The 27,972-nt window shown below is 42.3% G+C and overlaps 1 protein-coding gene across 4 annotated transcripts in view; it reads left to right on the forward strand.

Moving 5' to 3' along the window:
* The first annotated feature begins 4,207 nt into the window (after positions 1-4,207).
* Positions 4,208-27,972, forward strand: part of rbm33a (RNA binding motif protein 33a) — a 30,566-nt gene continuing 6,801 nt past the window's right edge. The window contains exons 1-17 of one of the 4 annotated variants that reach the window (XM_069667163.1): positions 4,208-4,373; positions 7,506-7,581; positions 8,788-8,836; positions 9,245-9,318; positions 9,444-9,759; positions 11,508-11,666; positions 13,169-13,337; positions 13,505-13,731; positions 15,817-16,138; positions 17,423-17,484; positions 21,214-21,343; positions 21,760-22,127; positions 22,690-22,950; positions 23,137-23,421; positions 23,817-24,560; positions 26,410-26,586; positions 27,432-27,617. In XM_069667163.1, coding sequence (XP_069523264.1) covers positions 4,355-4,373; positions 7,506-7,581; positions 8,788-8,836; positions 9,245-9,318; positions 9,444-9,759; positions 11,508-11,666; positions 13,169-13,337; positions 13,505-13,731; positions 15,817-16,138; positions 17,423-17,484; positions 21,214-21,343; positions 21,760-22,127; positions 22,690-22,950; positions 23,137-23,421; positions 23,817-24,560; positions 26,410-26,586; positions 27,432-27,617 — 3,624 coding nt within the window. In that variant the 5' untranslated portion in view covers positions 4,208-4,354. The remainder of the gene's footprint in view (positions 4,374-7,505; positions 7,582-8,787; positions 8,837-9,244; positions 9,319-9,443; positions 9,760-11,507; positions 11,667-13,168; positions 13,338-13,504; positions 13,732-15,816; positions 16,139-17,422; positions 17,485-21,213; positions 21,344-21,759; positions 22,128-22,689; positions 22,951-23,136; positions 23,422-23,816; positions 24,561-26,409; positions 26,587-27,431; positions 27,618-27,972) is intronic. The other 3 variants (XM_069667165.1, XM_069667164.1, XM_069667166.1) reach the window with 3 other exon arrangements.

The following is a 27,972-nucleotide window of genomic DNA, read 5'->3' on the forward strand; positions in this document are numbered from 1 at the left end:
ACAAAGTGTACAGCAACTAACCTTTCTGAGCTGGTGCAGGCTGCTTTCTGAATGGTGCACTCCTCCTGAACTCCAGGGCTGATGACTGCTCCCCTGCAGAGCTTTAACAAGGACAGGAAAAGGCACATAAACATATCAGACAGGGTTCATTTTGGCCTACCTCAGGGCCACATACATTTGATTAATTAGCTGCACGTGCGCCTAAAAATATACTGTTCTGTGTTTGTAACAATAAAGTGTTATGGTAAGATTGCTAAAAGGGTTAAACATATAATGTATGAGTCTACAGAAGACAGGTTTCCCCCTCAGGTGTCTGCTGAGTAACAGGTAGCTTTAGCGCGCGTGGGGTTAATCAACAACCTCACGTCAGCAAAGGTGCGTCACCTGCGCAACCTCCTGAAGTAGTGTGAATGAGGTCAAGCCTCCAAAACAAGATGTGTGAAATTCCCATTATGAGAACACACAGGCTCTCGTACGCATTATTTTTACGGCACATATTAACTGAGTAACTTACAGTTTGTCACCTTAGAGCAGCATAATTAAAATTTTAAGCTAGCAAACCGCCTTTTTCAACAAAAAACGCACGGCTAACGTTTAAAAAATACACATCTTTTTTGCTAATCCGTAACGCTGCAGTATCAACTGTATGCTAGCCAACTTGCACTCTGGCGTCTGCCTTACCTACCTGTGCATAAAGAGATGTCTGCTCGCTCACAGACTGCAGAAGAAAAAACTTTCACAGCGTTTATCTAAAAATATTTTTGGCTGAGCCTGGCGACTCGTGGGCGAAGGCGTTTGAGGAGGTGAGCAAAAAAATCCCATTTCCAACCGGCGTTTTTCCCCGTAAACGAGCAAACAGATGTAAAACTCCATCCCCAATTTTATCAATTTCAGACAGACTCCAGACAGTCTCCCAACGGTTACGTGCCTGCTTGTCCTGCGCGTGCACGTCGAATGGCGCGGGAAGCAGCGATAACAGATCATGAGTGACAGCGCGAACAGCCAATGGGGAAGAGGAGCTGAATCTAGCATCCAATCACAGTGGCCGATAAGTCTAATCCCCACCCCTCCTCCTCTTCCTCACCCGTCTGTTGACAGTGCACTGAATAAAACAACAGCCTGAGTTAAGCAGTTCATTGCACTGAGATGTGGGTCACTGACTGCAGACTATTCACTCTGGGAAAATTGTATGGTATCACTTATTACAAGGAAATAGTATTACCTCACACATGTACATATGTTATACAGTTAATTGTACATGAAATTACCTAGATGCATAAAAAAAAAATCTCAACCCCCCTTTTTATATGCATTATAAAAACACAGTTTATAAAATCAAAGTATAATCATATTAATACATTGTATGTTATTAGATTAGCAGAAAGATTTTCCTTTGACTCTGTGATTTGTGCCTTTGATTTACATTAACAGACATAAATTGCAATTGCCAGGGATATGTGCAGAAGCCATTGTGACAATATATGCAATACTTAGTTGCACATGATACAGTTGACTGAAATAGTCCTAGCAATATAGCTGGGCTGCATAATGAAAGTATTATTTATTTATATGCATATTTTTAGTTTATAAGATAGATAGATAGATAGATAGATAGATAGATAGATAGATAAACTTGAAGCACAATCCTGTTAACTGTATTATATATTGAAAATGCACAATCAATAATGCTATACAGTGCACATATGCTGTACAGCATGGTATGGGGTTGTCCTTGGATATTGTTATAGAATAACTGGATTTTCTGCATAAAAGATGTCTAAAATGAAAGCCCAAATCCCTGACCAGCGTCCAGTGTAAGATATGAGATTCAAACCCCAGTCTCCCATGTGGGATTGAAACAGATATCTGCCAAAAGCAAATCTTCCTGTTGGAGTGTATTAAGCTAATAGCCAGGTGGTGACACTTTCCTCATTACTACAACTGCTGAAACACTGACAATTAGTCTCAGGCAGCATAAGTCTGCAGCTAAAGACAATAAGTATTGTTTTAAAAAATGAACTTATTACATTTCCTTCTTTTACAAGTAACATATTGCATGTCTGGACCCTCCCACTTCACATTTCAAGTATCACGTTCTCAAGACAGTTGCTGATCCTCATGAACTGACAGCTAGAACGTATTGTCTCGCACAAAACAACTTCCAAGTTGGATTTAAATTCTGTCAAACAATACACAAGGCATACAGACAAGTTTGTTGTAAAGAACCTCTGTCCTTTGGATGGAAAATAACAAGTCTTGTCTCCTTCGGCTTTGCACCCTTTAATTTGCATTGTTATGGAAAACCGCTGGATTTGGATAGGGCACAGAATCATTGAGGTCACCATAATAGAGTGTGACAGCTCCTCTTTTCACATCTATTTGGAAGTAAAATCAAAATTCCTGGGAAAGTGAATCCAGTGAGACTAGAAATATCTCATACAGCTTTGGAAACAGCTGTTTAGTGTCTAATAGTCTGATATGGTGTGCAATAAATATTGATATGAATCACACACAAATTCAATTCAAGGAGAATAACTGAATGTTTGAGGTTGTGTTTTTTGGTTTTCAAATACAGTAATATATATATTTAACTGATTACCTTGAATGCAGCTTTAACTGCACATGACATACAAGGAAATGTCTGGGAGCTTGTTTTACTGTGGATAAATTGCATTTCATGTTACTTCTAAAGAGAAGAGAAAAACATTTGCCAACTCAACATCTTGTCTGTACAATCCATGCAGTCCATTAGAATTCACAGACTGTCTTCCACCAGGAAAGCCCCTTTACGCTTTCTCAAATTAAAAATCTCAGGGCTGATCCCCTCCATCGCCCTGGCTTTCAGATATTGACCTTGTGGTGCTACAAAATAGCTTCTTCCTCACTGCGGGACCCCATAATGAGCCAATACAATGAGGCTTCAGTTCACTGCTCACCTCTCTTTGGTGTTTCTCGGGGTCTTTGTTGACGTTTGTCAGCCCAGGAGGAATTTGGGGGTTAGAATTCTGCTGTAGTCTAGCTGGAGACTCAGAAAACAACTTTGACTCCCAGACTTAAGCAAGAAAGAGGACAAAACTTGGTCCGAGATAAACCTTACAGGGAAGAAAAATCAAAGGAGGGAAGTGAAAAAAGATTAAGCACCATGTTGAAATTCAGCCAATTTGACCAAGATTTGAAAAGGACAAGTGTTAATACATGTGGCATCTTTCCTGTAGCACTAAATACACCAAGTATGGGCATATTTTTAAACCTGTAACAATTTTCAGGGTCTGCTATGCTTTTAAACTTGCCTCCAATGGTAAAGACAGGCAGGCTGGTTAGAGAGAGTTAAGTTGTGTCCATACAGTTATGTCAAACCCATTGTATACTGTATTTCTCATCTATAAACTGTAGCTATTGCCTGTCAACCCTGCATTGTGATGATTACAACCTCAGACTGTACAATGCTGAATGAAAGAGCTACATGAGTTTGTGCATGTGGGATAAAGATATCTCTCCAAAGATGTGTATGCAGCATGCATCTATAAATGAGGTTATAATATTGTTTTGTATTGGAATAATATCATATTATTTATCATATTAGAATCATTGGTCTGTTTCTGTATGACCCAACTTCTCGGTTTGAATATCTAGTGATTCCATTTATATTCTGTTTTTATAAGAATTGCCATTTAATATTACTTAAAGCAAATCTGACTACCTTTCAACACAAACACACTCTGTAACATTAATGGTGATAAGCATTTATGATTTTTGTCGTCTAAAGTCACTTTACTCACATATACAAGTTACATGCCAGACTTGACTGTGGGGCATTTACTGTAGGCTGTGTATAAAAAAAACAACATTTTATCAAGTTGTTAAAAAATAAACTCATGAGGATATTTATGCATAAGCAACATGTAGATTTAGTAGTACTTATTAGCTTATAAGATCATTTAAAGGTGCCATCTCCTAGGTGTTAATATTGCGAAATCAATTCATAACATACACTTTTGTACAACAAGCATGGTATATTCGGCAAAAGAAACACTGGTTATGTACGGCATGCAGTTGTGGAGGACAAGTACAAGTCATATATATATATATATATAATGCTAAACCAGCCAGTGTGTTTACTTGTCAGGCAACTCGCTTTTGTGCAGCAAACCGATGCAGGGGGAGCTGGTGTTTCCCTCCCACAATGCATCACCGCTGCCATGTTTGTACACTGGTCGTGGATGGAAATCGTTGCTGAATAGACACTGCTCCCTTGAAAGTCTATCGCGTTGTACCATCATTATGGTGAAATACTAAAGATTAAATGCGCTCTCCCGTTTTATAGTCAGAGTCTAAGCGGGACGCGTCTTGCACCATGTCAGCCAACGCTCAGGGTGAGTAACATCAGCGGCTGTTGTCGTCAGTACTCTGTTAGCAATGAAGCTAAGTTAGCTAACTTGCTAGTATAAACGGCAGGCCCCATATTAGGGCTCAACTACGGTTAGCTTGAACCAGTGATTGTTGCTCTTTGTTGTAAATATAAATGAGTCAAAGCGAACCGTAGTAGCAACATTAGCTTGAAGGCTAAGATAGGATCAAGATGTTTCCGAGTTTATGGTCGCCGAATGAAATTAGCAGCAAGCTAAGTGAGTGAATTTAGGTCAAGTCGGAGGCTAACGCTAGCTCGAAGTTGTTAGCTTTGTTGTTATCAGCTGCGTGAGCCATTTAGCTTGTTAGCCAGTTTGCATGTAATTGGTGGCAACGTTTCACATTTGAATAACTGGTAGAGAGTAATGCTAGAGTAATGTTTCTTTTGAATTTCAACGTTTCTTATATGCTTTTAGAGTAGCTAAATAATGGCCCCATAACGTGTTGGGTGTTTGAGCTCAAATGTAAGCTAACGTTAGCCACCACATCATTGCTGATAGGAGCCATCCTTGAAGCGAATTTTGCGCAATCTATACGAGGAAGACGCAGCTGGCCCGTGCTTTAAATGAACCAACTGTTATTTTTACTGGCAGTGTTGTTTTTATTGCTTGGATTTGTGCCTAAGGTTTGGACTGAAATCACGACTGCACGCGGGAAGCAGTATATGACGCAGTTTACGTGGTGTTTGTAATTACACATTTGATTGAATTGGTATTAGGGCTGGAGTAGCTATCAAAATTACTAGGCATGTCAGATATAATCAGTTTCTAAAGTTGACTTTAAGACTAAAATCTATGTTACAGGCATGTGAACATATAAAGCTCCCCGTAGTCACACTGCTGGGCTAGAATTATAAGCATGATTATTTTGAGGACACTCTCACTGAGACAAAAATCTAGTTTTGTATACTGTTGAGTGCTGCCTAACAGATAAACTGAGTCTTGGAAATTCTTCCAACAAAAGGCTGCATTTCTTACACCTTTCTCTAATGCGGAAGCTTTAACAGGAAGAGTACATGGATTACTAAATATATTTCGGATAAGATTTATTTGAGTCATGGATCTGAGTATTTCTTAGGTCTGGAAAAAAAATAGCTATAGGCTTTAGCCATTTGGCTTTCATTACATGTGATGTTCAAGTTCTCCTGCTTGATCCCTAGCATGACTGTCACTGTGCATCTCATGGTGCATCTTCACAACAATGATTTCTCGATGTAGCCCGTCCCCATTTTTCTTTATTACCTTACATGGCTACTATTTCCATCAGTAGTAACAAACGTTTTTAAAACAAAACAAAAATTCTTATCATCTTTGTCGCACATTACAAGAGTGCTGTAATCTACACAAATGATCAAATTACAGCTTTTGCTACATTTAATAGGTAACATATGAGGTTAGTTTGTATAGTGGATATGTGTGTATTTTTGTACTGGCTGCACTTGCTGCATGCGTGTTGTGAGTCTGAGGCAGAATAGAAAATTGAGCTTTCATTTTTTTATTTTATTTTATTTTGTTATTTGCTGAGATCCATTTTACACCCTAAAAGCAATCACTCAAATGCTCTGAAACAAAAAAAAACATTGATATGTGGCTGTTGCAGGCCTGTAATAAATGATTGCATAGCTTACCTGCCTGTCTACGTACCTCTCTACCTGTCCTGCCTAAGAGCCTAAGATCAAGTGTTTTAGGGGAGGGCTTTGATATATCTCTTGTTGCTTACTTTCAAAATCTAATTTACCCTTGCTGGTTTCTCAAAAGTTGCCTACCCCAGCTTTAAGAACAACCAACAGGGGCAGGAGAACTTTATTTGAACATAATAGTTACATTTCGCAATTAACCTTTTTTCACATGCCTGCCCAACCTGGGTTGTGAAGCCGTAAGGATCAAGACAGAAATGTTAGATAAACAATCCTAATCTTAAAAGGCCCAATATGACCATGTTGGAAATTTTGACATGAAACAACAGCAGCAGAAAAGGTTTATGTGTACTAGTATTGTGCATACTGGCTCACTGTTGCACTGTCACAGCTTAAGTTTTCAGCATGCTTCTTGTGGAAACCTGCACAGCAGTTTGCTTGTGTGTTTTGTATTCTTCTTGTCTTCACAACATTAATTATAAGATTATCAATGTGGTTTTGAAGAGGGCATGATTTTAGAGTGTGCAGCAGATTCTTGGAAGAGTCCCATAGAAATGGTAAATAGGAAGTATTGCCTTACTGACCAGCTCATGACTCCTGATATAGTCTCCAATATATTGACATTGGCACATGTTTTTTCAAATATTCCAAACATGTGAATTTTTCACAGGTCATATAATGCAGAAACAATGCCCTGGACACGAATGGTGTCATCACATCGCTTCTCTAGTGTTTACAATTCTTTCAGCACTGTCTGCTGTCACTTGTAGCAGAGTATCACAGAGGGACATTTGTTCACTCACACGAGAACTGGTTGACATTATATAATAATGTTTAATATTCTTTAACAAATTAGCAAATTTGAGAAAGCAGCATTAAGAAACAATTGAATAGTCAGGTCATAACATTATGCACATAGAAAAAGTCTATTTTCTTTCCAGCTCAACAATGTACATTACGAGCCACTTCTTAACCAAGTTGACTATCTCCTCTAGAATCTGTGGTGGTTGAAAGAATATCATATTAATAAGGCTTTGCTCTGCTCTGCGTCTTCGTTGTTTGCTGGAAAATTATGAATTGTGCGTTCTTTTTCCATTATGAGACACTTCAGACATAATTTTGTGTCAACTACTTTATGGCTCCAATATTTTGTATGGACAACTTTTAAATGGGCTGTATCTTTTCTATACTGTTCCCTTTGGTTTCAGCAATGACAGGCCAAAGATGTGTCAAAGATATGTTCACAGGTCACAAATATGTGCTATGCTGTTGGTACATATGGAATTTGTCTAAAGGTTTTGGACTTAGATTAGCTCGAGGGGCATGTGTACTCACTGTGCTGAGTCTCTGTACAGTTCAGATTGTGCACGCCAGTAAGATTGTGAAGATGGTGCATTTATGAACACATCATCCATTGCTATTATTGGAACAAATCTGTAAGCAAACCATCTTTCTGTTGCAGATTATGACTTTGATGAATATGACAAACCCGGTGCCGAACGGTCACGCAGGAGGAGAGGTGAAGACGACCTGGAGAGGTAAATCTTGTCATCTTGTTTCACGTCTCCCTAGGAAGTGTGCTGTAGTGTATTTACTTTACAACCTGCAGTGGTGGCAAAATCAAGACATGTTAAATGCAGAATAATGTTCGTGTATATCTATTAACAAAACACCAATAATCTGCAGAAAAATAAAAACATGTAGCTACAAAACAGCTTCTCATTAGCTTAGTTATAATACATGTTTTTACAATGCATGATTCAATGCATGGTTGGACAGTGTATTTTGGTAATGCTCTCAATGGATAAAGGAAGGAACACTTAACATTCAGTTTATCCCTATAATGAAAAGTAATAATTAGTGGTTTACCTCCTAAAGTCATTTGGTTGTAGAAAAATGTACCCAGATAATCCGTTTACCTTTAGACTTAAAGGAAAAAGCCACTGTCAGTCAAAGCTGGTGTTTCTGTAATCGATAGAAGAAATAATATTTGAAATTGGCGCCGTATCTGTAGAGAAAGTTGTACAACCAGCTCGTGGTTTAGCCCATTCTACATTCTTACAACACCCAGCGTTCATTGGGCCCGTCCTGAAACGAGCGGCCGAGCGAGTGATGCTGGAGTGAAATCCGAGCGGTACAGAATCCGAAATACGCTGAGAATCGGAGGCGGGCGTCCTAGTTTGAGGAAGTGTAGTTTAGCGAGCTCCCTGGCCTCCGCCAGATGACGTGCCCCAGAGCCCATTGGAGAAGCAGATAGCGTCCTCCAAAGGCACAGAGTGAAATAGCTTTTTCCCCCCTACCATAATGGCATTCGCTCCCCATAATAGCATGATAGGACTGAGGTTGAAAATCGTGGAACTGGCCCTTTAAGTGGTCTGTAGGTGTGATGGTCAGATGGAGGGATTTTACAGGCTTGGGACTGCTCACACATAAAGAAAACACTTGACATACCACACTGAGACATGCAATAAAAACAAGCACTTTATTATTGCAGGAGAGCATCATTATTACTCTTTAAATATGGTAATAACTTCTGAATATTATAAATGATTTACCTAAAAAAAATCTCTCAGTGTTTAGACTTGATTAAAGGACTTAACCAGCTTTCAAGAGATATGACCTGATATTCGAACAGGGAAAGTGACAGTATCATAAAAGGCAGCATTCAATCATGTATTGACATTCGACTCTGTAATACTATCTGACTCAGCTTACCTGTTACTGTTTTCTTTTGTCCTTTAAAGTGATTTGGAAGAGGAGCTGTTGGAGGAGGATTGGCTGTCAGGTAAAAAGGTAAGAAAACAAACCTCACCCTGTCTCACTGCTTTGTTTACTTATATTTTCTACTTGGTACCACAAAGCACTTGGCTTGCCAGTATGGCTCCTCTGCTTACAGGCAGGAAATAATATCAAAAACATTAGGTGTTAGTGTTGGTAGAACATTTAGAAAATAGAAGTGGACTTGTAGCAGGTGGCTCCTCCACAGGGGGAAGTGTTGATGTGAACCAGGAGGAAGTACAGTGGACAAAAAAGAGCTGTGTTGACCTGCCCAGATTGCCTTCACCACATGGGAATAGAGCATCCCTTGGGGTTGGAGGTGGTCCCCTGCCCCCACGCCTAACACACTGACAAACAACTGAGGAAGTGTAGTATATGATTTTAAAGCAGCACACCATAATGTTGCTTTATTTTTGTTTTTAGAACCCATCAGAAGTGTCAGATGAGGAGCTGAATGATGACCTTCTGCAAAGTGATGATGAAGACGTACATATGAGGTAAGAAAAGCACAAAGTGTTCCAGTTTTTAATGTTTTTAGTTGTTAAATTGATAAAGTTCAGCACACAGCAACCATATATTTTTAACGTCATGCTAAATACCTGTTTACTGTGTTTATTTTCAGTGCTCAGGATGTGAGCCTCAATGCCACATACAGCTTAGGCGCATCCTATGACCAGCAGGACAACTCGCAGGAAGCAGACTACACAGATGACGTTGTGAACCTGGGTGCAGAGGGCTGTGAAGAAGGGGATGTAGAGGAGGGGGGTTACCAGCAAGAGGGGGAAGAGGAGTACACAGAGGAATACAGCCAGGACGAAAACACAGGGATGCAAGAGGACCAAATGGATTACACTGGAGATCAGGCTGAGGGTGACGACAGTTACCAGGATGAAGTGCTAGACATCCAAATCAATGAGCCAATAGATGGCGAATTTCAAGTGAGTTCTCACGTTTGCTTACCCACACGTAAAAGATGCACACACACACACACGTCCTCCACTCCCTTTCTGTCTGACTCTATTGTGTCCAAGAGATAATGTCAGTTTTCTTGTCTCCGTTAGGGGACAGTCAGGATTGAAAATCTATTCAGGTGAAGGAGATGTTGCTTGGCGTTTTTGGGCAGGCGAGGATTAGATTCATTATCGCCTCCTGCCAGTTAATTTCTCCATCTTGCTGACAAAGTTTGTGTTGACAGCTTGTTTGGCGTGAGGTAATGCTCTTCTGTCGCCTCCACATCCCCGTGCCATTGTGACCTTGGGCCTTGTATCTTTGGGGGAGTAAGAAGCCGCTTTGTGCCGGGGAGATGTGCTGCCAATCGGCGGAGGTTAATGTGGGGGGCTTTTATCTCAGGCTTTCGACTGGATCTGATAAAGTCTCATGCAGGTGAAAAGATTATTGACCTTCCCGAGGACACTCCATACAGTTTTCTAATGATTGATGCGAGTTTTCCTTTTATTCGTTCCCCTTCCCCTCTTAGCCGGGACTAAGAGGATCAAAGATAAGACCAGATCCATGTGCAAATGTCCGTTATGGTCCATTTACCAGGGTGTGATGGTGTTTGGCACCTGACAGAGATATATTAGCCTACCTCCTCTCTCCAAACAAAGATAAGAGGTTGACCTTCTTACTGAGGGCGTGCGGCACAAGTGGGGTGCCTGTTTTGGATTTTGGGTCTGCAGGTGTGTGTGTTAGTAGTGTGTGTAGAAACTGTTTACAAGGTCACTAACCTGCCTGGCCTTGACATTTACCCCGCTATGGTATTCATTGAGTACTATGTGGAACAGTTTAAAGGATTAAGCGGTTGCGTTCCCTTGGGGCTGCCTGTCCATCCGTCTGGTTTGCTGAGTGTTTTTTTTTTTTCCTTTTCTGCATTAATATGTGCTGCTGTTTGGCAGGTTAATGGAGCGCAACACCAAACACTATGGTGTGACCTACAGTCTGACCTTATTCAGCAATGAGTTTCTGTTAGCGGGTGTTTATGCTGAGCTACTGAACGTCAGAGAGTTGGGTTGTATGAAATGACGGCATCATTTCCTTCTGTAGTAGTAAAAACTGATTTGTCATCTCCCAGAATGTGTACGTCTGTGTGATGTATTCGGCACGGAGTCGTGAACGTGCGGCGCCGCCAATAACGGAGTGATTTGCGAGGAGTCAGTCAATGATATTTTCACCATCATTGAACTGGGGAGAAGTGTTTTTATCTGCGCCTGCATTTCTGTATATCATGTCAAACATTTACATCTCATTGAATTTCAAATGCTGTCAGGAATAGTAATGAAGCCCGGCTCCCACTGTTATGGTAATTTAGGCTGGGAGGGGGGGCTTACATGGTGTCTCCCCAAAATCCTCTCCATAACATTTTAATGTTTGTCTTTAAGCTCTTTTGGATTTTAGGTTTTTTAGTAAAAAAGTAAAATTTCTATCCATCTAAACTACAAATACTCAGAAGAATGTGTGCATATGTTTATTTACATCTATATTTTACAGCATTTCCTGTTTGATGTCAGTCAATCTCCACGAATGCCTTGTGCATATATGTATCTACTGTACATACAACAGCATAGCTTTGCATAAAAACATGTTTGTATTTTCAAGACACAAAGTCTTTCCATCAATGGCTGAAATACAGTGATTGAAGCGTTGTTACCACTTTAATTAATCCGTATTTTCCATGTGATCTTTAAAGGATGATGAATATCAAACCTCCTATGATGAGCCTCTGGATGAACATGGAGTCCAACAGGAGGAGGCCCCTGAGGAAGAGGAGGTGGTGGTGGAAAGAGAGCAGCAGGAAGAGGAGGATGAAGACACAGCCGAGGGCTCTCGGGGCTTTGACACAGAGGAGGTATGCTGACACCCTCCGTACAACAGCGTACACTTTTAGTTGCGAGGGATTGATTACAATTTGTTAAAGATTTGCTTTCTTTTATTAATATTTCTGTTTCTTCATTGTAGCCAAATTGGACCTTAATACATATTACATACAAGTGGGCTGCGTCCTATATAAAATATACCAGTATAAAATGCAGAGGTATTTTATTGTGTTACGTATTTTACCCAGGCAATAGCGTTATGATCTAGCTAAAGCTTCGACACAGACATGCACCGTCATGATCGCCAGTGCAGCCGCCATTCTCACAACGATCAACGTTACCGTAGGCTGAGCTCAGCCGACACTCTGGTAGCTAGCAGCATTACAAACTCATGTCGAAAACAGATGGTAGGCTGTCATTTGAATGTGTTTTTAAATGAGGTTTAAATGTAAACAAATTGAAATAGTTTTTATTAATAAATATGGAAAACTATTTTCCCCCTCCCGACCGCGTCTTATATTCCGGTGCGACTTATATTACGGAATTTACGGTAAGATAATCCTTTATTAGTCCCATTGCGGCATTATTTTAAATGTTCGAGCAGACTTGTTTTTCAGTTGAATCGTGCTTTCAAAGCATTGTAGTTTCATGGAAGAATTATTTTTAAGTTAAGTTTTAAATTCAAATTTTGTAGTTTTTATGTTTTGTTTCTTTTTTCTGGAAAATTATTGCAGCACGTTTCTAAAATAGATATTTAGTGTTAAGTGTTGACTATAGAGATAGACCGATTATCGTCCGGGCCGATATTCGGCATTTTGACGCATATCGGCATCAGCCTTTTTTTAAAAACAAAATTAAAAAAAAATTTTTTTTTTATTAGTTTTTTGGTTTTTTTTAGCCGACGGCCGATAAGAGATCAATTTAAAACGGGGTTATTTTGGCTCTGATGCATTTGCTTAAAGGCATTTAAACAAAGTTAAGTGTTGGAGTTTGTATTATTTGAAATTTTGACGCCAATATTTTCAGTTTTACTGCAAATGAATATCGGCTTCAAATATCGGTTATCGGCCTCCTTGACAACTAATAATCGGTATCTGCCCTGAAAAAACCATATCGGTCTATCTCTAGTTGACTACCCCTACGATTATTATCACAATTGACCATCGTCTCGTAATTTATAGGTTTGTTTTTGGTCTGTAAAATTCCTAAAAAGTGATGCAGTGATTCCCTAAAACTCAATATAAAATTTTTCAATGTGTTGTTTTTTTTCTGCAACTCATGGTTTAATGTCATGGAGGCAGAAAGCCAGCAAATATTCACTTGGTAGAAGCTGGAGCCAGAGCATTTAGGCATGGTTACTTTATAAAAATAAGTAGCCTAATAAGCTCTAGACAGCTATACAGGAAATAAAGTATTATAATGCACACAAGGAAGAGAAGTGTGTCACCACGTAGCCTAATTTGCACACAGTTTTTGCATTTTAAAGATGGCGCCTGATATGTGTAAAACTGTGTGTTTATCCTCTGAAATTCAGGTTGAAAAGGAAACTGTGGCAAAAGCCGAAACAAAGGAGGAATCAGACGAGGAGGATGAGGAAGACGAAGAGTCTGGACGCATACGTTTCAAATCAGAGAGGAAGGATGGCGCTGTTGCACGGTTGGCTGATGCAGGAAGTAAAAGGAGGAATATTCCCGAAACACTAGGTTTGAACCTTTTCCTGCTGGGCATCATTTATCTTTTTTTTCGCTAACAGCAAGAAATAATCCTCAGATATTTTCTCTCTAGATCTACTTTTACCATTTTATATTCATTTATTCACAAGTTAAAGTTGTTTGTAGAAGGTTATTGAAGAAGTGCTCTCTGTTCTTAGAGCTGTCTGAGAAGGCCAAACAAGATCTGATGGAGTTTGAGGAACAAGAGCGGCTAAAGAGACAAAACCGTTACGGTGGCCGAGGCAGAGGAGGAGGAGGAGGAGGAGGACGCGGAGGCAGAGGAAGAGGAGGCTACCCATCTTTTGGAATGATGGATTTCAGAGGAGGAAACAGAGGGAGAATGAATGACCAGCGGATCCCCCTGATGGGAAACATGGGCATGCAGGTAAGCCATTGTTGTTATCCACCTGAACAACCCTAAAGGGAAAATCTATGTGTCACTATCTACGGCTCGCCTTTTTTTAGTCGCCACAGTCACAACACGGTTTGTCGTCTTTGTACTCCACATGTTTTGTCTGCTGCTGCTCTCTTTACTATCGAAGACCTCCAAAGCTATGGTCGTTTGCACATGCAAAAAGTCAAAACGCTCTCCCGTATCAATGTTGATATATGGATTATAGCAGCATTTGGCAGAAGTCCATTTAGACAGCGTTATAGAAAATTAGATTTGTTCTTTGCCCAGGATTTAGATCATTGTGGGCTTTTATTATTAGATATCTCTCCAAGCATTTAATCCTTTACGTGGCTCATCAGTTGATACAAGACCTTTTGAAGGACTAAGGGAACATGTAACCTAAAAGTGTTGGTGATCTTCAGTGACATAATGGAGGTTATCAAACTAGAAATTCTGTGTATAAGATGAACTTTTAATATATTTTTTTTCATCTAAAAAGTGGGCTGCGTCCTATATAACAGTGCGACCAATATAGCAGTGTAAAATGCAGAGAAAGGTATGTTATTGTGTTACTGAATGTTACTTAGACGACTGTTTCCTGGTCCAAGCCGCTACAACGATTCCTATTTACACCATGCAGCAGTGCTATTTTCCTCGCTGTTTTAAGTGAGGAAAACTACCGTAAAATCCAGAATACAAGTCCCTCCAGAATATAAAACACAGTCTGTTTTTGGGGGTATCCCAGAGGAAAAAAGGTTTTCTGTAGCTACTTATTAATTAAATACAAGTTATGTCAACTCTATTACAATATGTTTTCATTTAAAACACATTCAAAAACACAAATTACAGCCTACCATGTGTTTTCAACATGTCCAGTTTGCATTCCCGCTAGCTACAGCACAGGTAGCTAGCGGTAACTGGCAGCCTACGATAACATTGATTGTTGTGAGGGTGGCGGCTGCACTGCTGTGACGAAGCGTTAGCAACAATCAAGTCAGCTTGAAACAGCGAGAAAAACACAAAACAGCACTGCAGCATATTGTAAATAGGCGACGTTGTAGCGGCTTGGACCCGGAAACAGTTTAATGCGGAGGTGGGATGTCACCACTTAACAACCGACAACTTTAGCTAGATTAGCGTTACCATAGGCTAAGCTACCACTAGCTACCGCATCGGTAGTTAGCAGAATTGCAAACTCGACAGGCTGAAAAACAGATGGTAGACTGTAATTTGTGTGTTTTTAAATGTGTTTTCAATGAAAATATTAATAAATAGTTATAGGAAACCTTTTTCCCTCTGGGATACCCCCAAAAACAGACTGTCTTATATTCCGGTGCAACATATATTCTGGATTTTACAGTAAATCAAGGTAGCCTTGTGTAAGAGTGCACAAAAACAAAAGAAGTGTGCGTACATGTCGAGATACCAATATACTAATTGTTCTCCAGGCTGAAATCTACTCCAGCTCACCGTGATTTTGTTTTATTCTTTATTAATTTATTTCTAATAGGCTGTAAAATTCAAAACAAACACATCAAAACTGGAACTGAAAATGAAATGGCAGATGGACGACGTGCCAACACCACAAACATTCTGCTGACTGCTGTTAATGAGCTCGTACTTTTTCCAACATACTGCATGTTTAACCACTTGACTAATTTGGTCACTGGCATGTTTGTTTGTTTGTTTGGTAGCTGAAACAGAGACCAGCCAATTATCAAGGATCCATTTGAAACATCACCTGACAGTACAATTATTGTTCATTTACAAGTTGTTGCGTCTCTGGTTGATTTATTCAAATGCGGTCAGACGGCTGACTGTTTCTTCTCAAAAATATATGTTATCCTTCAGTTTTATGCCACTGTATGCCAGCAGATGTACTTTTAATCTTCAGGTGAGCCTTGAATACAATTCCTATAGGATCCCATCTTCATATTCTTGCTGTTGAATTGACTTGTTGGTGTGTCATGGCGTTGCTGCGAGCAGTGATATCAGAATCTTCCAATAAAGAAATGTGTTTTGACAGGTTGTCTTGGTTTTTCCCTCCTCTCCATTTCCCCATCTCTTTCCAATTAGCAGCAATCTTCCCGTATGCCTCATCCTCATCAGCTCCATCAGCAGCAACTGCACTCCCAGCAGCACCACCCTTCACGTCCAAGAGGACCCCCTCCCTTCCAAGACCACGGGCGCCCGCTTGCCCAGCAGCCCCTTCAGCCCCTCATCCCCCCGCACATGTCTCACCGCTCCCCGCCCTTGCGGCCGCAGATGGAGCCACCACCACGGATGATGAGCTCTCCGCCACCCAGCTTCCCCCAGCATCACCAGCAGCAGCCCCCGCAGCCCAAAAACATCCACATTAACCCCCATTTCAGAGGGCCCTCGTCCTCCTCTGTACAAGGTAGGTTCATCCAGTGTTTTTATTAGACTTTATGATATATATGCTTGAGAATTGTTGTGTTAATTTTTTGGGGTTCAAAGGTCATGTCCAATCACAATTTATACCAGTGGTTTTTCATGGTTGCTGCTTATGATTAGAAATACAAGATGTGGTAGAGAGTGTCATAGATTCACTGTAGGTTAGCTCTATTAAAATAATCTATAATGTTATAATTAAAAACTACGTATTGAATATATTTTGGTTTTTAACATTTTAAGTCAGTCAGTTGGCGCCACGCTGTCTTTTTAGGACAATGAGTGTCTCTTGCCTTGTGCATGGTTAATGTGAGCGTCCAACACCGCTTACTTCTGTCTGAATGAAGAAAAATAAAGTATGTATAATGTATATATTTGTATTTCACAATCTTAATTCTGACTATAAAAATCATAAGCTTCATTTGATCCACAATTAAGCAGCCCCAGTTTATCAGCTCGATGCTCCGTTGAGGTGCATGATGCCGTCATGGCTGGCAGTTATCCTCACACTGTCCTGAAAGGTGTCTGGATTAGAATGTCATTTTGTTGTTTGGTTGAATGACAAGTGAATAGCTCTCTCAGCCAGTAATGGGTTTATCCTCCATTTTTCTTCTGGCGGCGTCACCATTTCATTCCCTGAGATGGGTTTATCTGGCCTGTCTGTCCAGGCCAAGATTGAAATTTTGTTAGTAAAGCATGTTAGCGTGTGTGTGTGTGTGTGTGTGTGTGTGTGTGTGTGTGCAAGTTGGTTTTGCTCCTGAGAGGAAGCCTGGAAAATCAGGGATTGCCTGTGGTTATGATTAAGTGTGTGTGTGCGTGTGTTTGTATACTGTTATTTTGTTTACATGTTTATTTAAGAGGCAGATTCCAGTTGAGTGTTTTCCATTTGTAAATGCAATAACAGTAACCCTTATTCTGTAGCCTGCATTATAAAATACGGTTCATTAAATTGCACTGCGCCAAATGTTTTCAGAGCAAACGTCCTGTTTATTTTTATTTGTTGAATCTGGGACGTTTTTCACATGTATTTCATATTTTCTTGAGCTCCCTGGTCTGTGTAAAGATGTGAGGCGCAACTGTGATATAAATTTGAACATGTATGCCTGTGTAACAGCCTTTAGCATGGAGATGTCTAATGGGCTCCTCCCTTTCTGCTATCACCACCCTCTTTCTGCCTACTGCCCCTCATTTTCATTTTTCTCCCCCTCTGCCCCCCTCCCTTCCTCTCGCTCGCCCTCCCTCTCTCTCCCCCCTCTCTATCTCATTGCAGTGCCCTTGATGCCTCCTGCTCAGAGCCAGCCCAGACCTGCTGTGGGTCCTCAGAGATTCCCCGTGAGTAGCAGCTGCTCCTCTCCCTCCCATTCGCCTTACTTTCCTCTCCCTCTCCGCACGGTTCGCGTCCCTTTTTGTGAGGGCAATATCATTACGGCAATTAGACCGCCTGCCCTGGCCAAATACTGTTAAAGCAAATCTGTAAACACTGATACGAGTCTGGCTGCACAACTGGAAATGCGTGATAGGGGCTTTAGGCGGTAGACTTTTGGAGGTCGGGGCTGTAGTGGCGGGACTTAGTTAACAACTCTTCATGGATGGGCTGGGGCTCAGACTAGCCAGCTTGGCACGTAATGGAATTGTGAAACCAGGATATACTTCCAGTTAAAATTCACTTTCCACAAGTTTGTGTCCCAAAGGCACCGAGACCTTTTCTGAACGCTATTTGAAGTAATGAAACATGGTGGTGGTTTGATGGGGCTTGGGGTGAGCCTTCTTGCCTTTTAGCACCACATATTCCAAAGGCTGAATTTCACGTCAGAGAAAAGGGATCTTAAGTCAGTTATTTCCTGTAAGAAAAGGTCCTTTATTTCACTCACAAAGAACCCATCCGAGAGATGACGGAAATGCCTTTCAAGTAATTACTGCATTGAGGGAAAAGGCTCGCCAGCAAGTCAGCCAAAGTGCCTTGAGTTACTCCGTCCCTCTTGTTAATGATGCCCAGGCATCAGGTGCTGCTGCTACTGACTGACATCTTCCTGCAAAGTGCATTTTGTATGGATTTATGCAAATTAGCATTTGGAGAATAGCTGCAACCAATTGCATTCATGTGGATTTACAACCCTGTTGCCAAATGAGCCAGGCTCTCACATCGGAGTCAATCTTTGTCCAAAAAAACCAACAAAACCAGTGTTTTTATTTACTTCTTTTCAACCTTCAGTGTCAGTATTGTGCAGCTTCTGTTCCCTGAGGTCTGTGATTGTGCGAGATATCGATAGCACTGTAGCGGAGAGCAGCTTTTGCCTCTTATCAGACAGTAGAAGGTGGGGTTGGAAAGGGTATGCAGACAACGGGGCTGATGAACGGCATAGTGTTGGATTCCCCAGCTGTCAATCGCGTTTAGGCCGCCGTTGCCAAGGACGCAATTTGAAATGCAGGTGACATACCAGCCGGCAACATTCCATTTAGCAGTGGGCACCTGATTACTCATGATTATCATACATTATCATCCCATCAAATTTAATTGTTAAAAGAGCGGGCGAATGGGGGGTCATAGCCTCTAGTATTGCTGCATTAAATTTTTGCTGGTGGAGACCGGTTTTGAAATATTAATCTCAGTGCCAATTAAAGTTATTAGAATATTTAATCTGTTTTAATAATGACGTTCAGTTTAAGCGCGAAATAGAGATGGCACCAGCCACGCTTTTATGTCAGTTATCGCTGGAAATTTCTAGTTGTCGATAACTTTTGTATTTATTTTCACCCATTTTGATCATTGAATTCTTCCTTAAAGCGGCCGTATCTTTTAAATAGATATTCTCCTATTTTCATGGGTTTCACATTTTTTGCGTGTTTATTGTCCACAGTGAAAAAGTGAAAACGGCATAATTCCGTGTTTTTCCAGAGTTACATTTTTAAAAAGGTCGCCTCTGAAATGAGCCGTTCAGAACAGCTGCAGGTTTCTACATAGAACCTTGCTTCCGCTGAAGTCAACCAATCGTCATTCACCTCAGGCTGCCTTCTTGCACAAGCTTGGAGTTGTTGTCAAGATCAACTTACCATTCTGATACCTCCTGGTGATTTTGGCTCGTACACATGAGGCCAAAGAGCCGATCCTAGAGCAGCCATGTTTTCTACAACTTTGGAGCAGAGTTATTATAGTTTTGAAATTTCCATTAGTTTTTATTTTTATTTAGTCTTTCTGTTTGGTTTTTGAATCAGTCTAGTTTTAGTTTGTTTTACGAGTTCATAAGTAGTTTTATTTTTATGAGAAATTGACTTGTTTTAGTTTATTTAGTTTTAGTGTTAGTTTTGGTTTTTCATGTGTTTTGAGGAAAGCTTTGATTTAAAGAAGCTGAAAACGGTGCCGCTTCCTGTCTGCTACTTTAGCCATTTTGACAAAATCTAGTTTGCACGTAAAGTATCGTCTTCTTTGGCGTTTCTACGAGAGCCGACAAGCGTATGTTGCTTTGCTGCCACCTTCTGGAACTAGTTTGTTTCTGTGTCGTCCTCATTCTAGGTTCTTTTTATTAGGCCAGTGTCTCTCGTCAAACGGAATAGGACAAAGTGGTTTCACAACGAAAACAAAGCAAATTTTACAATTCTGTTGAGCTTTCGTTCGTGTGGTTTTTATTTCAGTTAACAAAATTATTTTTTCACTGCTAGTTTTAGTTTGATTCTTATTTTCGTTAACTATAATAACCCTGCTTTGGAGTGGCAGCGCAGTGCGGCCGCTCCCCCATGTGGGGGGAGGGGCTACGCCATCACTCCAAATACTGTCAGCCAATCGTGGCTGAGGTCTAACCTTTGAAAGGCAAGACGGCTTGTTTGTTTCAGGAGGAAGCAGAGGCTCCGAAAAATAATCAAATTAAAATATGTATACCATTTTTAAACAAACTTTACAACATGATTCAAAAACACATCAGAATAATAGAAAATTGTTTGCCATTAAAGTGGACATATTTTAGCTATGCAGTCGGTAGCAGTTACAGCTCTTTAACTCACTGGTGAAATGAACCATGTCCTGAACACAAAGAAAATTCTTCAATGCCAACAGTCTTTGTGGTTTAGCTGCAAAGAATTAATAAGAAATCCAGAAACAAAAACACTTAAATTTCCTTTCTTTATTGAATAATTTGACATTTGGCCCCTCTCAATTATAAATGTCTTGGTTATCCCCTCACTGCCGAGAACTCTCCTCGCATCACTTACATATCGAGTAGCCCGCAGCCTGTTTATCAAGGATTAAAAGCGAGAGGATGAGCTGTTATTTAAGAGGTATTATATGGACACCAGAGTCCTCATTGTGCAAACCTGCCCGTCTGACCTTTTTAGAACAGTACGATTGCGCCCCCATCGTGATCCCCCTGTCTTTGTAAGCCCCTTTGATTAACTTTCTGTTAAGCAAGTTTTTGGGACTCTGGCCTTCTAGCTTTCCAACGCCTCTCCTCTCTAAATACCGCCACGCAGCAGTGGAATAAAGATGGATTAAGCCTTGATAGCATCTTAAGTAATTTACAATAGGCTTGGAGGAGGCAAGAAGCCCATTTGTGGAAGTGCCACGTGTTGAATAGCAGGTTAATTTTTCAACAGAGATGGATGTTTAAAAGAATAAAGGAGACGGTTATGAGGGGGATTCGAATTCCAAGGAGGGATTAAAGGGTTGTTATCTAGTTTTCCTTGGTAGATAGATTGGGAGGAGCGTGCATGCAATGAGTAGAAAGCTGTAGAACATACGAAGTGGTTGAAACAAAGGTGAGGGCACTCATCCCCTCCTGAAATACTCTTTCCTTGTTAGAGACGGGCTTTTAGAAGGTTTATCAACAAAGCCCTGGGTAGCATTAATGCAGGGTTGCTCATGAATTCAGGCTGAAAGGTTTTCTTTAATACTGCCATGCATATTGATGTTTACAACCCAGGATTCTGCGTCTTTTTAATGACCCCAGCCCTTCAATTAGAAGCGAACCCTGCCCGACGCACAACAAATTCCCATTTTTCATTAGTTTAATTTGTTTGTGATTATTAAGTTCCCTGTATACCTTATAATGTATGAGTTCTGTGTTCTTCCAGGGACCGGGAGACTTCCAGCAGCACATGTCTGGTAATTTTGGCCAGCCCCAGCGGCCCCCTCATCACATGGAGCCCTTTAGGAACCAGCCACCTCAAGGCCCCCAAGACAGAGAGCCCCTCTTTATGGGAGGTGAGTCCCACACCCAGCCTTGACGAGGGTTACAAAGCTCTCTTAGCATATTTAATCCTATTCGACATCACCTCTGGCAGTATACCTACAGGGTATGCTGCTAGCTTTCTGCTGCTCTATTAGCAGCTCTCATGTTAAATGCATGTGTATATATATACATCTGAATGAGCCTTGGAAAACTGCATTAAACATCTACATTCTGATTCACTGATTTCACTCACAGTGTGAACACTGAATGAAATAAGCCCCACTTGGTTGTTTACCCTTTAACCTTGATAGAGTTGTCTGTTTTCCCCTGCTATAACATTTTTACACTATACATCTGGAGAGGGAGTTACTGATGGATTGAAATTGGCTCAAAGGCAGAAAACTGACATCTCTGTTGTTGTTTTGGTCTTTCTCTCGTGTGTGCACAGAGCGCACTGAGTCAACACGGTTTCCAGGGCAGCACATGTTTGATCATCAGGGCCCCAGCCCTCTCATGAACAACAGCCACAACCTCCACCATCAGCAGCAGCTGCCCGGCCAGGGCCACATGGGCTTCGGCCCGCCCGGACCAACCTTCAACCAGCAGGGCCAGGCTCCGCTAGGACTTTTTCCGAGAGAACCCCCAAGACCCAACCTCCCTCCCCACCAGGGTCACCAGGGGATGGTCGGCTTGAATCAACAAGGCGGCCCCCCCAACCAGCCAAGACCGTTCATGAGCCCTCGTCAGCCGTTCGGTCAGCAGGGGAACCTTTTCCCCCCTCCGCAAGTCCAGTTCGGGATGCAGGTACGACTAAGAGTAAGTGATTTTTAAAACCAATAGATGTCTGTGTTTTACATGTTGTGTCTTGAGTTCTTCCGTTATTGCTTCTTAATTCTGTTTCCTTAATTTTGTCATTTGTTTAGAGTATCATTTTTTCAGCCTCATCTCTTACCTGGGACATGCAAACAATTCACATTAGTTCTCTGACGTAAATGTATTCATTTTGTCGGCTTTGCTGTAGATGATTAAAACTGGCGTGGCGGGAGCATTGACTAGACTTAGAGTACTGTACACATGAATAAACTAGACTAGATATCACATTCACTGGTGCTGAAGCGTGAAGGAAAAAGACTCATGTCTGTTTGGCACCGCTGCATTTTGTCAAGAGACATAGACAAGAGCTCCCTCTAGTGGACAAACCGCTTTTGTTTTACTACTTTCACTTGAGGACACCAGTTGGAGTTTAATTGTATGCAGGGATTGCTTGAATCAGTGCTGAGAGTATGATTTATATTATTGATGTTGTAAATAAAGGAATAAAATTGACATAACTAAAAGGAAGCTCTGACTTGTGTTTGTCTTCTCTTTGATATTTCAGGGCTTAATGCACGGGCCTCCCGTCTCCCAGCTTTCGCATCACGACCCCATGCCTTCCCATCAGAACATGCATCAGCACCAGCAACACCATAGGCAGGAGCTACCCCATCATCAGCAGCAGCTAAATGTCAATGAGCCTCGCCCCATGATGCACCATGGCCAGAATCCCTTCCACCAACAGCAGGCGCACGGTGGCCCCAGGCAGATGACTCCGCGCCCTCAGAACCCCCAACAGCGAAACATGTCCAACAGGCAGAGGATGGTGAGACATTAACATATTAGCTCGACTGTTTTCTTCTCTCATGAAAGGAAGTAAAATTCAGCCCGTATTTAATCATCGTGTTATTCTTATTCCTGTACATAATTCTGTCAACATCTTCCCCTAAATAAATAACAGCATGTTTAATATATCACGATCACATTGATTTATACTTTGCCCTTTCTTCAGAACACGCCTGTCTCCAAGCAAATGCAGCAGCGCAACAGCAACCTACGGGAGCTCCCCGTAGCACCTGGCAACACAAACATGAACAGTGCCCGCCCCGCCGCCAACGTTAGGCCTGTTGCCAAGGCAACGCAGGGGGTGCGTCCTGGGCCGAACACTCAGCCGGTGCCTGGCAGTGGCAGAGGAAGAGGCCAAGTTGCTGCCAAGATTGAATCTCTGCCTGGGGGAGATGGCAGGACAGTGGTTCGGAAGGAAATCCCAAGAACGCCGCTCAGCAAGGCACCCCTGGTCAGCTCATTAACACTCAAAGCAACAGAAAAACACTCAGTTTGCTCGCAAAATACACAAATTATTTTAGATAATGAGCATTATAGGTTTTCCTTTGTAATGGTACTGTAACATGTTTTTTCCGCTATATACAGTGACCCAGAAATTGTCGGCTCAGTCAAGCTTATTAGTGTGCTAAGAGGCACTCCCATTTATTAAAAGCCCAATCATAAGGCTGTTAATGACTGCAGTCTGATTCCATTGGAGAGAACAGATCAATACTGTTGCATTTTCCTCCTGGGTTTTGCCTTTGATTACATCTGAGTGTCAGGCCAAGTAATATGGTTCAAAACAGGACGCGGTGGCCTTAACTGGAGGCAGGCAGTCATATTGTCAGTTTGTGTTTTGTGCCACAGGACCCTAACGAGGACGAGGAGACGAGGCAGTACCGTCTGAAGATCGAGGAGCAGAAGCGTCTCAGAGAGGAGATCCTGAAGAGAAAGGAGATTCGGCGGCAGATGCAGGCCGGCGTCAGGAAGAAGGAGCTCCTGGACAGGCTCAATTCCGCTCCGAGCCAAGGCCCGGCTCCTTCACAGACTCAACCTCCGCAACAAAATCAGCAAATGCCGCATCCAGCACAACAACAACAACAAACACCACCACAAGCACAGCAGCAGCAGCAGGAACAAAGACAACAGCAGCCACTGCTCCAGCCACAGCAGCAGCAGCAGAGACAGTTTCCCCAGAGAACGCCACAATCATTAAATCAATCATTAAAGAATCCTAATCAAGGCGCCCCCATCCCTCCCAATGGCGCCGCTCAGACACTTTCACCTCGTGCAAACGTCAAGACGCGCCTGCAGATGTTGAAAGGTGGAACCCAGCAGCCACAAACCCCCGGGCCCCGACAGAATCTGCAACAGCTGCAGCAACAGCGAAGGCCTGGCACTCCGATCCAGGCTAATCAGGGCCCCATAAAGAACATACCTGTAACGCCCTCTGTGGGCGCTGGCCAGGCTCCGGCTCCGGCTCAGGCTCCGGCTCCGGCTCAAGGACCTAAACCTGGAGCTAAAAGAACTGTGATGCAGCGAGCCAAGAACGCTGGTGTTCTAGAGCAGCAGGTGCCGCAAAAAGTCAGAGTCGTCAAACTTTCCGGAGCGGTGAGCTTGCGATTTCCTTCTTACCCTCTTTTGTGTTTTGCTCCGACATTTATTTGATACTCTTCAGCAGATTTTACTCACAAGGGAAACGACAGGTTTGAAATGAAATGCCACTGATGTCTATTTTGTAATCTAAAAGATGTCTAACCTATGGGAATGACAGCGTGATGTCTGTGTCATTTCGGCGGAAATTGATCTGTTAAGAGTTTCCCCTCTTAAGCTTTGAGAACTGGTATTTAAGCCACAATGCCTCACGCACATTCTACCTTTAAGAACACAGAAAGGCATTAAAGCGAGCAGGGTGACATTTATCTGTAGAGTTAGGGACGCCTCATCACTGCTCTTAAAGGTTGATATCCTCTTTTAAGGGCAGAAGGGTATTCTTTACGAGAGTGACACCAACAAAGTCTAGAATTGACACTTCCGGCTACTTTATACTCACTCGATAAGTTACTACAGCGGCCTTAATTACACATTAATCTTTATTGAAAAACCACAAAGGCATGCATGTTAAACATTCATACTTGTCACTGATGAGGCATGTTGGTGGGATGTGATAGTATTCGAAATAAGCCGCTTTCCGGCTCCATCCCGGAGGATCAAGCCGCAGAGCCAAAATCGCTGTCTGGCTGCAGATGAAGATAACTGGGTGTCAGTGCGTTAATGGAAACCTGCGCAGAGCTATCTGATGTACCGCATCTTAGAGAGGAAAGGGGGAGTGGGATGTGAGGTGGAGAAAGAGAGATGGAAACAGCCTATAGCTGAGGTGAAAAGAAGATTGCCTAGATGCTCCCTCTTCCACATTGTTCTGCTGTCATCAACGGGCGCTTGACAATGTTATCTCCCCTCCTCTCTTTTTTTTCTTCTTCTTGCTCTCCCTTTCCCTCTCCGTCATCCCTCGGTTGCTTTTCTTCCCCATCATCCCCATCTCTCAGGTGCGAGGCAACAAAAGAATGCCAATCCAAGTCTCTTGTAATTAATCTTTCGTGGTTGAACGAGGGGTGGCGGGGGGGAGAGCATAATACCTGTGTAAGAAAGTTGCCACTTTTGAGGATTTGGATTTGTATGGCTTAGGCGCACAGATAAGAGGCAAATTATATTTTCATCAGGGATAATACAAAGAAATGCAAGACACAAAAGCAGGGGAGGGAGGGAGGGGGTGTGAGGGGGATGGGGTACACATCGAGCTGCTGTCGTTCCAGTGTAATGCAGCTTAGCATTTGATGGGTGCAATCAGGAGCTGTGATTTCTATAGGAGGGATTAATCCATTTACTCTCGACTGGGGACAGGTCAGAGATATCGCCTCTTTTCTTCCCCTGTATTGATCTGTCACATCTCTCCGCAGAGTCGGGGAAAAGACGACCTTCAATTCCTCCCCGCATGTCAACAGAGTTGAGCTGTGACTTTATTTGATAATGAGACCATCACCTTGTTGGGTTGATCTTTATTCCCCGCTGCACGTGCGATAGGGATCCGGCTCCGATGCTGGCACCTTTTCCCTTTGCTCTGTAGATACGGCCTCGCATTTCTTCCTGTTGCACGTGAAACACTTAGGCTAACTGCTTCCTGCTAATGATTTGATTTGACTGTGTCTTGCATTAATTATATTCCCAGCTCTAAACATTATTCTGGAAAGAGACCAGAACAAACACAAATAAACCCAAAAAAAATCATCATTTTTTCTAAGTTTTCCAAGCTTTTAAAACAAAAGAGGAATACTTATACACATTAACATTAAACAACATTTTTGCACCAAGCATCTCAAGATTTCAAGTCTGTGATGCCTTCAAATGTTGGAAGTTTGCCTTACATGCTAAATTAGTGCTCTCCTCCGTCTTTCCCTTCCAGATTGGAAAGGGGCCTGTTCCCACTGACGCCTCAGTGCAGCAACAAGGCACCTGGCCGGCAACCCCGCTCAACCAGGGCGTCCAAAGGAAGGTCACGGTGGCAGGACAGCAGCAGCAGGGACCAGGCGGAACACCGCAGGCTAGCCGAGGGGGAATGGGCAACCCGCAGCAAAACAGGGTACGTCATAATGAACCCTCGCCTTCTTCTGTGCTTTTAGAAAGCAGCAACCGTTTCCCCTAAAAGATGTATATTAAGAGTGCACACTGAAATAAGAGGCTGAAATGTCTCCTGTAAAGTTGTCCTGCGCCTCTGGCGCCAACCTGGCACTCAGTAGACATACCAATCGAGCAGTGGTGGTAATAAGACAGGACAGTATGCCAGGTGCAGGAGTATTGACAAGCTGAAAGCAGTGTAACACGGGGGGCTACACAAGGTCCCCTGGCCTCTCTGCACGCCTGTCACCACCAGGCTGCTGTCACACTTCCCATACTCACTGACGCTGACAGGGTAAGGCAGTCACCATAACGCTTGCATGGCTCCTCTCCCTTTCATGCTCCCCCGCCCCCGACACACACTCACACATACACACACATACATACCCCCTCTGCCTCCTCTCCTATCTTTCCGGGGTCTCCCCCTCCTCCTCCTCCTCCTCCTCCTCCTTCTCCTCCTCTTCCTCCGCAGCTGAAGAAGCATACCTCTCACTCTCAAGCTCAAATGAAGATATGCCACCCTACATGCATCACGTTCTGACGTTGATGCTCTATGTAGAAATATGATAACTCAATCATGTGAATGCTTGGCGTGTCAGAGAGGAAAACACATAGCGTCTTCACATTTTCCTGTGTGCTGAGGAGCAGTATAGCTCCTCTGCACACGCCTGAATGCAGGATTAAAACATCAACATGCCTGTTTGAGGAGCGAAAGCTTCAGTGTGTGTTTTCAAACCCCTTCCCCGCTGTATGTATATTATTTTTTTTACCACATGTGGGCAATTTTTCTCACACCTGGCGTTGGTGTAGGTGGTCGTGTCGGGCCGGGGCCGAGGTAGAGGGGGTGGTCAGATGGGTCGAGGTCGTCCGGTGTCCACCAGACAGAGCCAAAGAGGTGCAGAGAGTGAAGCTTGCACTGTGTCCATAGAGGGGCTCTCCTCATCCACGACGGACATGCAACTGAAGAATCTCCTCAGGTCCATCGGGCCCATAGAGGTAGGTCCTGCTTTCTTTCCAGCTTTAGGGCATGTGTAGTGTATTCTAGTTGCTTTCTTAACACTTAATTTGTTAAGTGTGTAGTTTGTTGTAAAACTAACTCAGAAGTTGAACCTGTTACTAATGATGTGCATGTTTTTGTCATTTTTAAAGTTATGGAATTTATGATAAATACTTTAATGATAGATATTTACAAGTGGAAATTGTTACATTTTTCCTAGTGTGATCCTGTAGCGCCCTCTGTCGTAGTAACTAGGTAGGTAGAGAAAGTATTGATCAATCTCCCTCCACCACCCTCACTCCCTCTGGTGGACGCCGGGAGAATATACTTGTACTCAAACTGTAATTGACTCTC

This window comes from Semicossyphus pulcher, unplaced genomic scaffold, assembly GCF_022749685.1.
Source record: "Semicossyphus pulcher isolate SPU_LCO1_2020_fin unplaced genomic scaffold, fSemPul1.0.p SCAF_18, whole genome shotgun sequence".
NCBI classification, from domain to species: domain Eukaryota; kingdom Metazoa; phylum Chordata; class Actinopteri; order Labriformes; family Labridae; genus Semicossyphus; species Semicossyphus pulcher.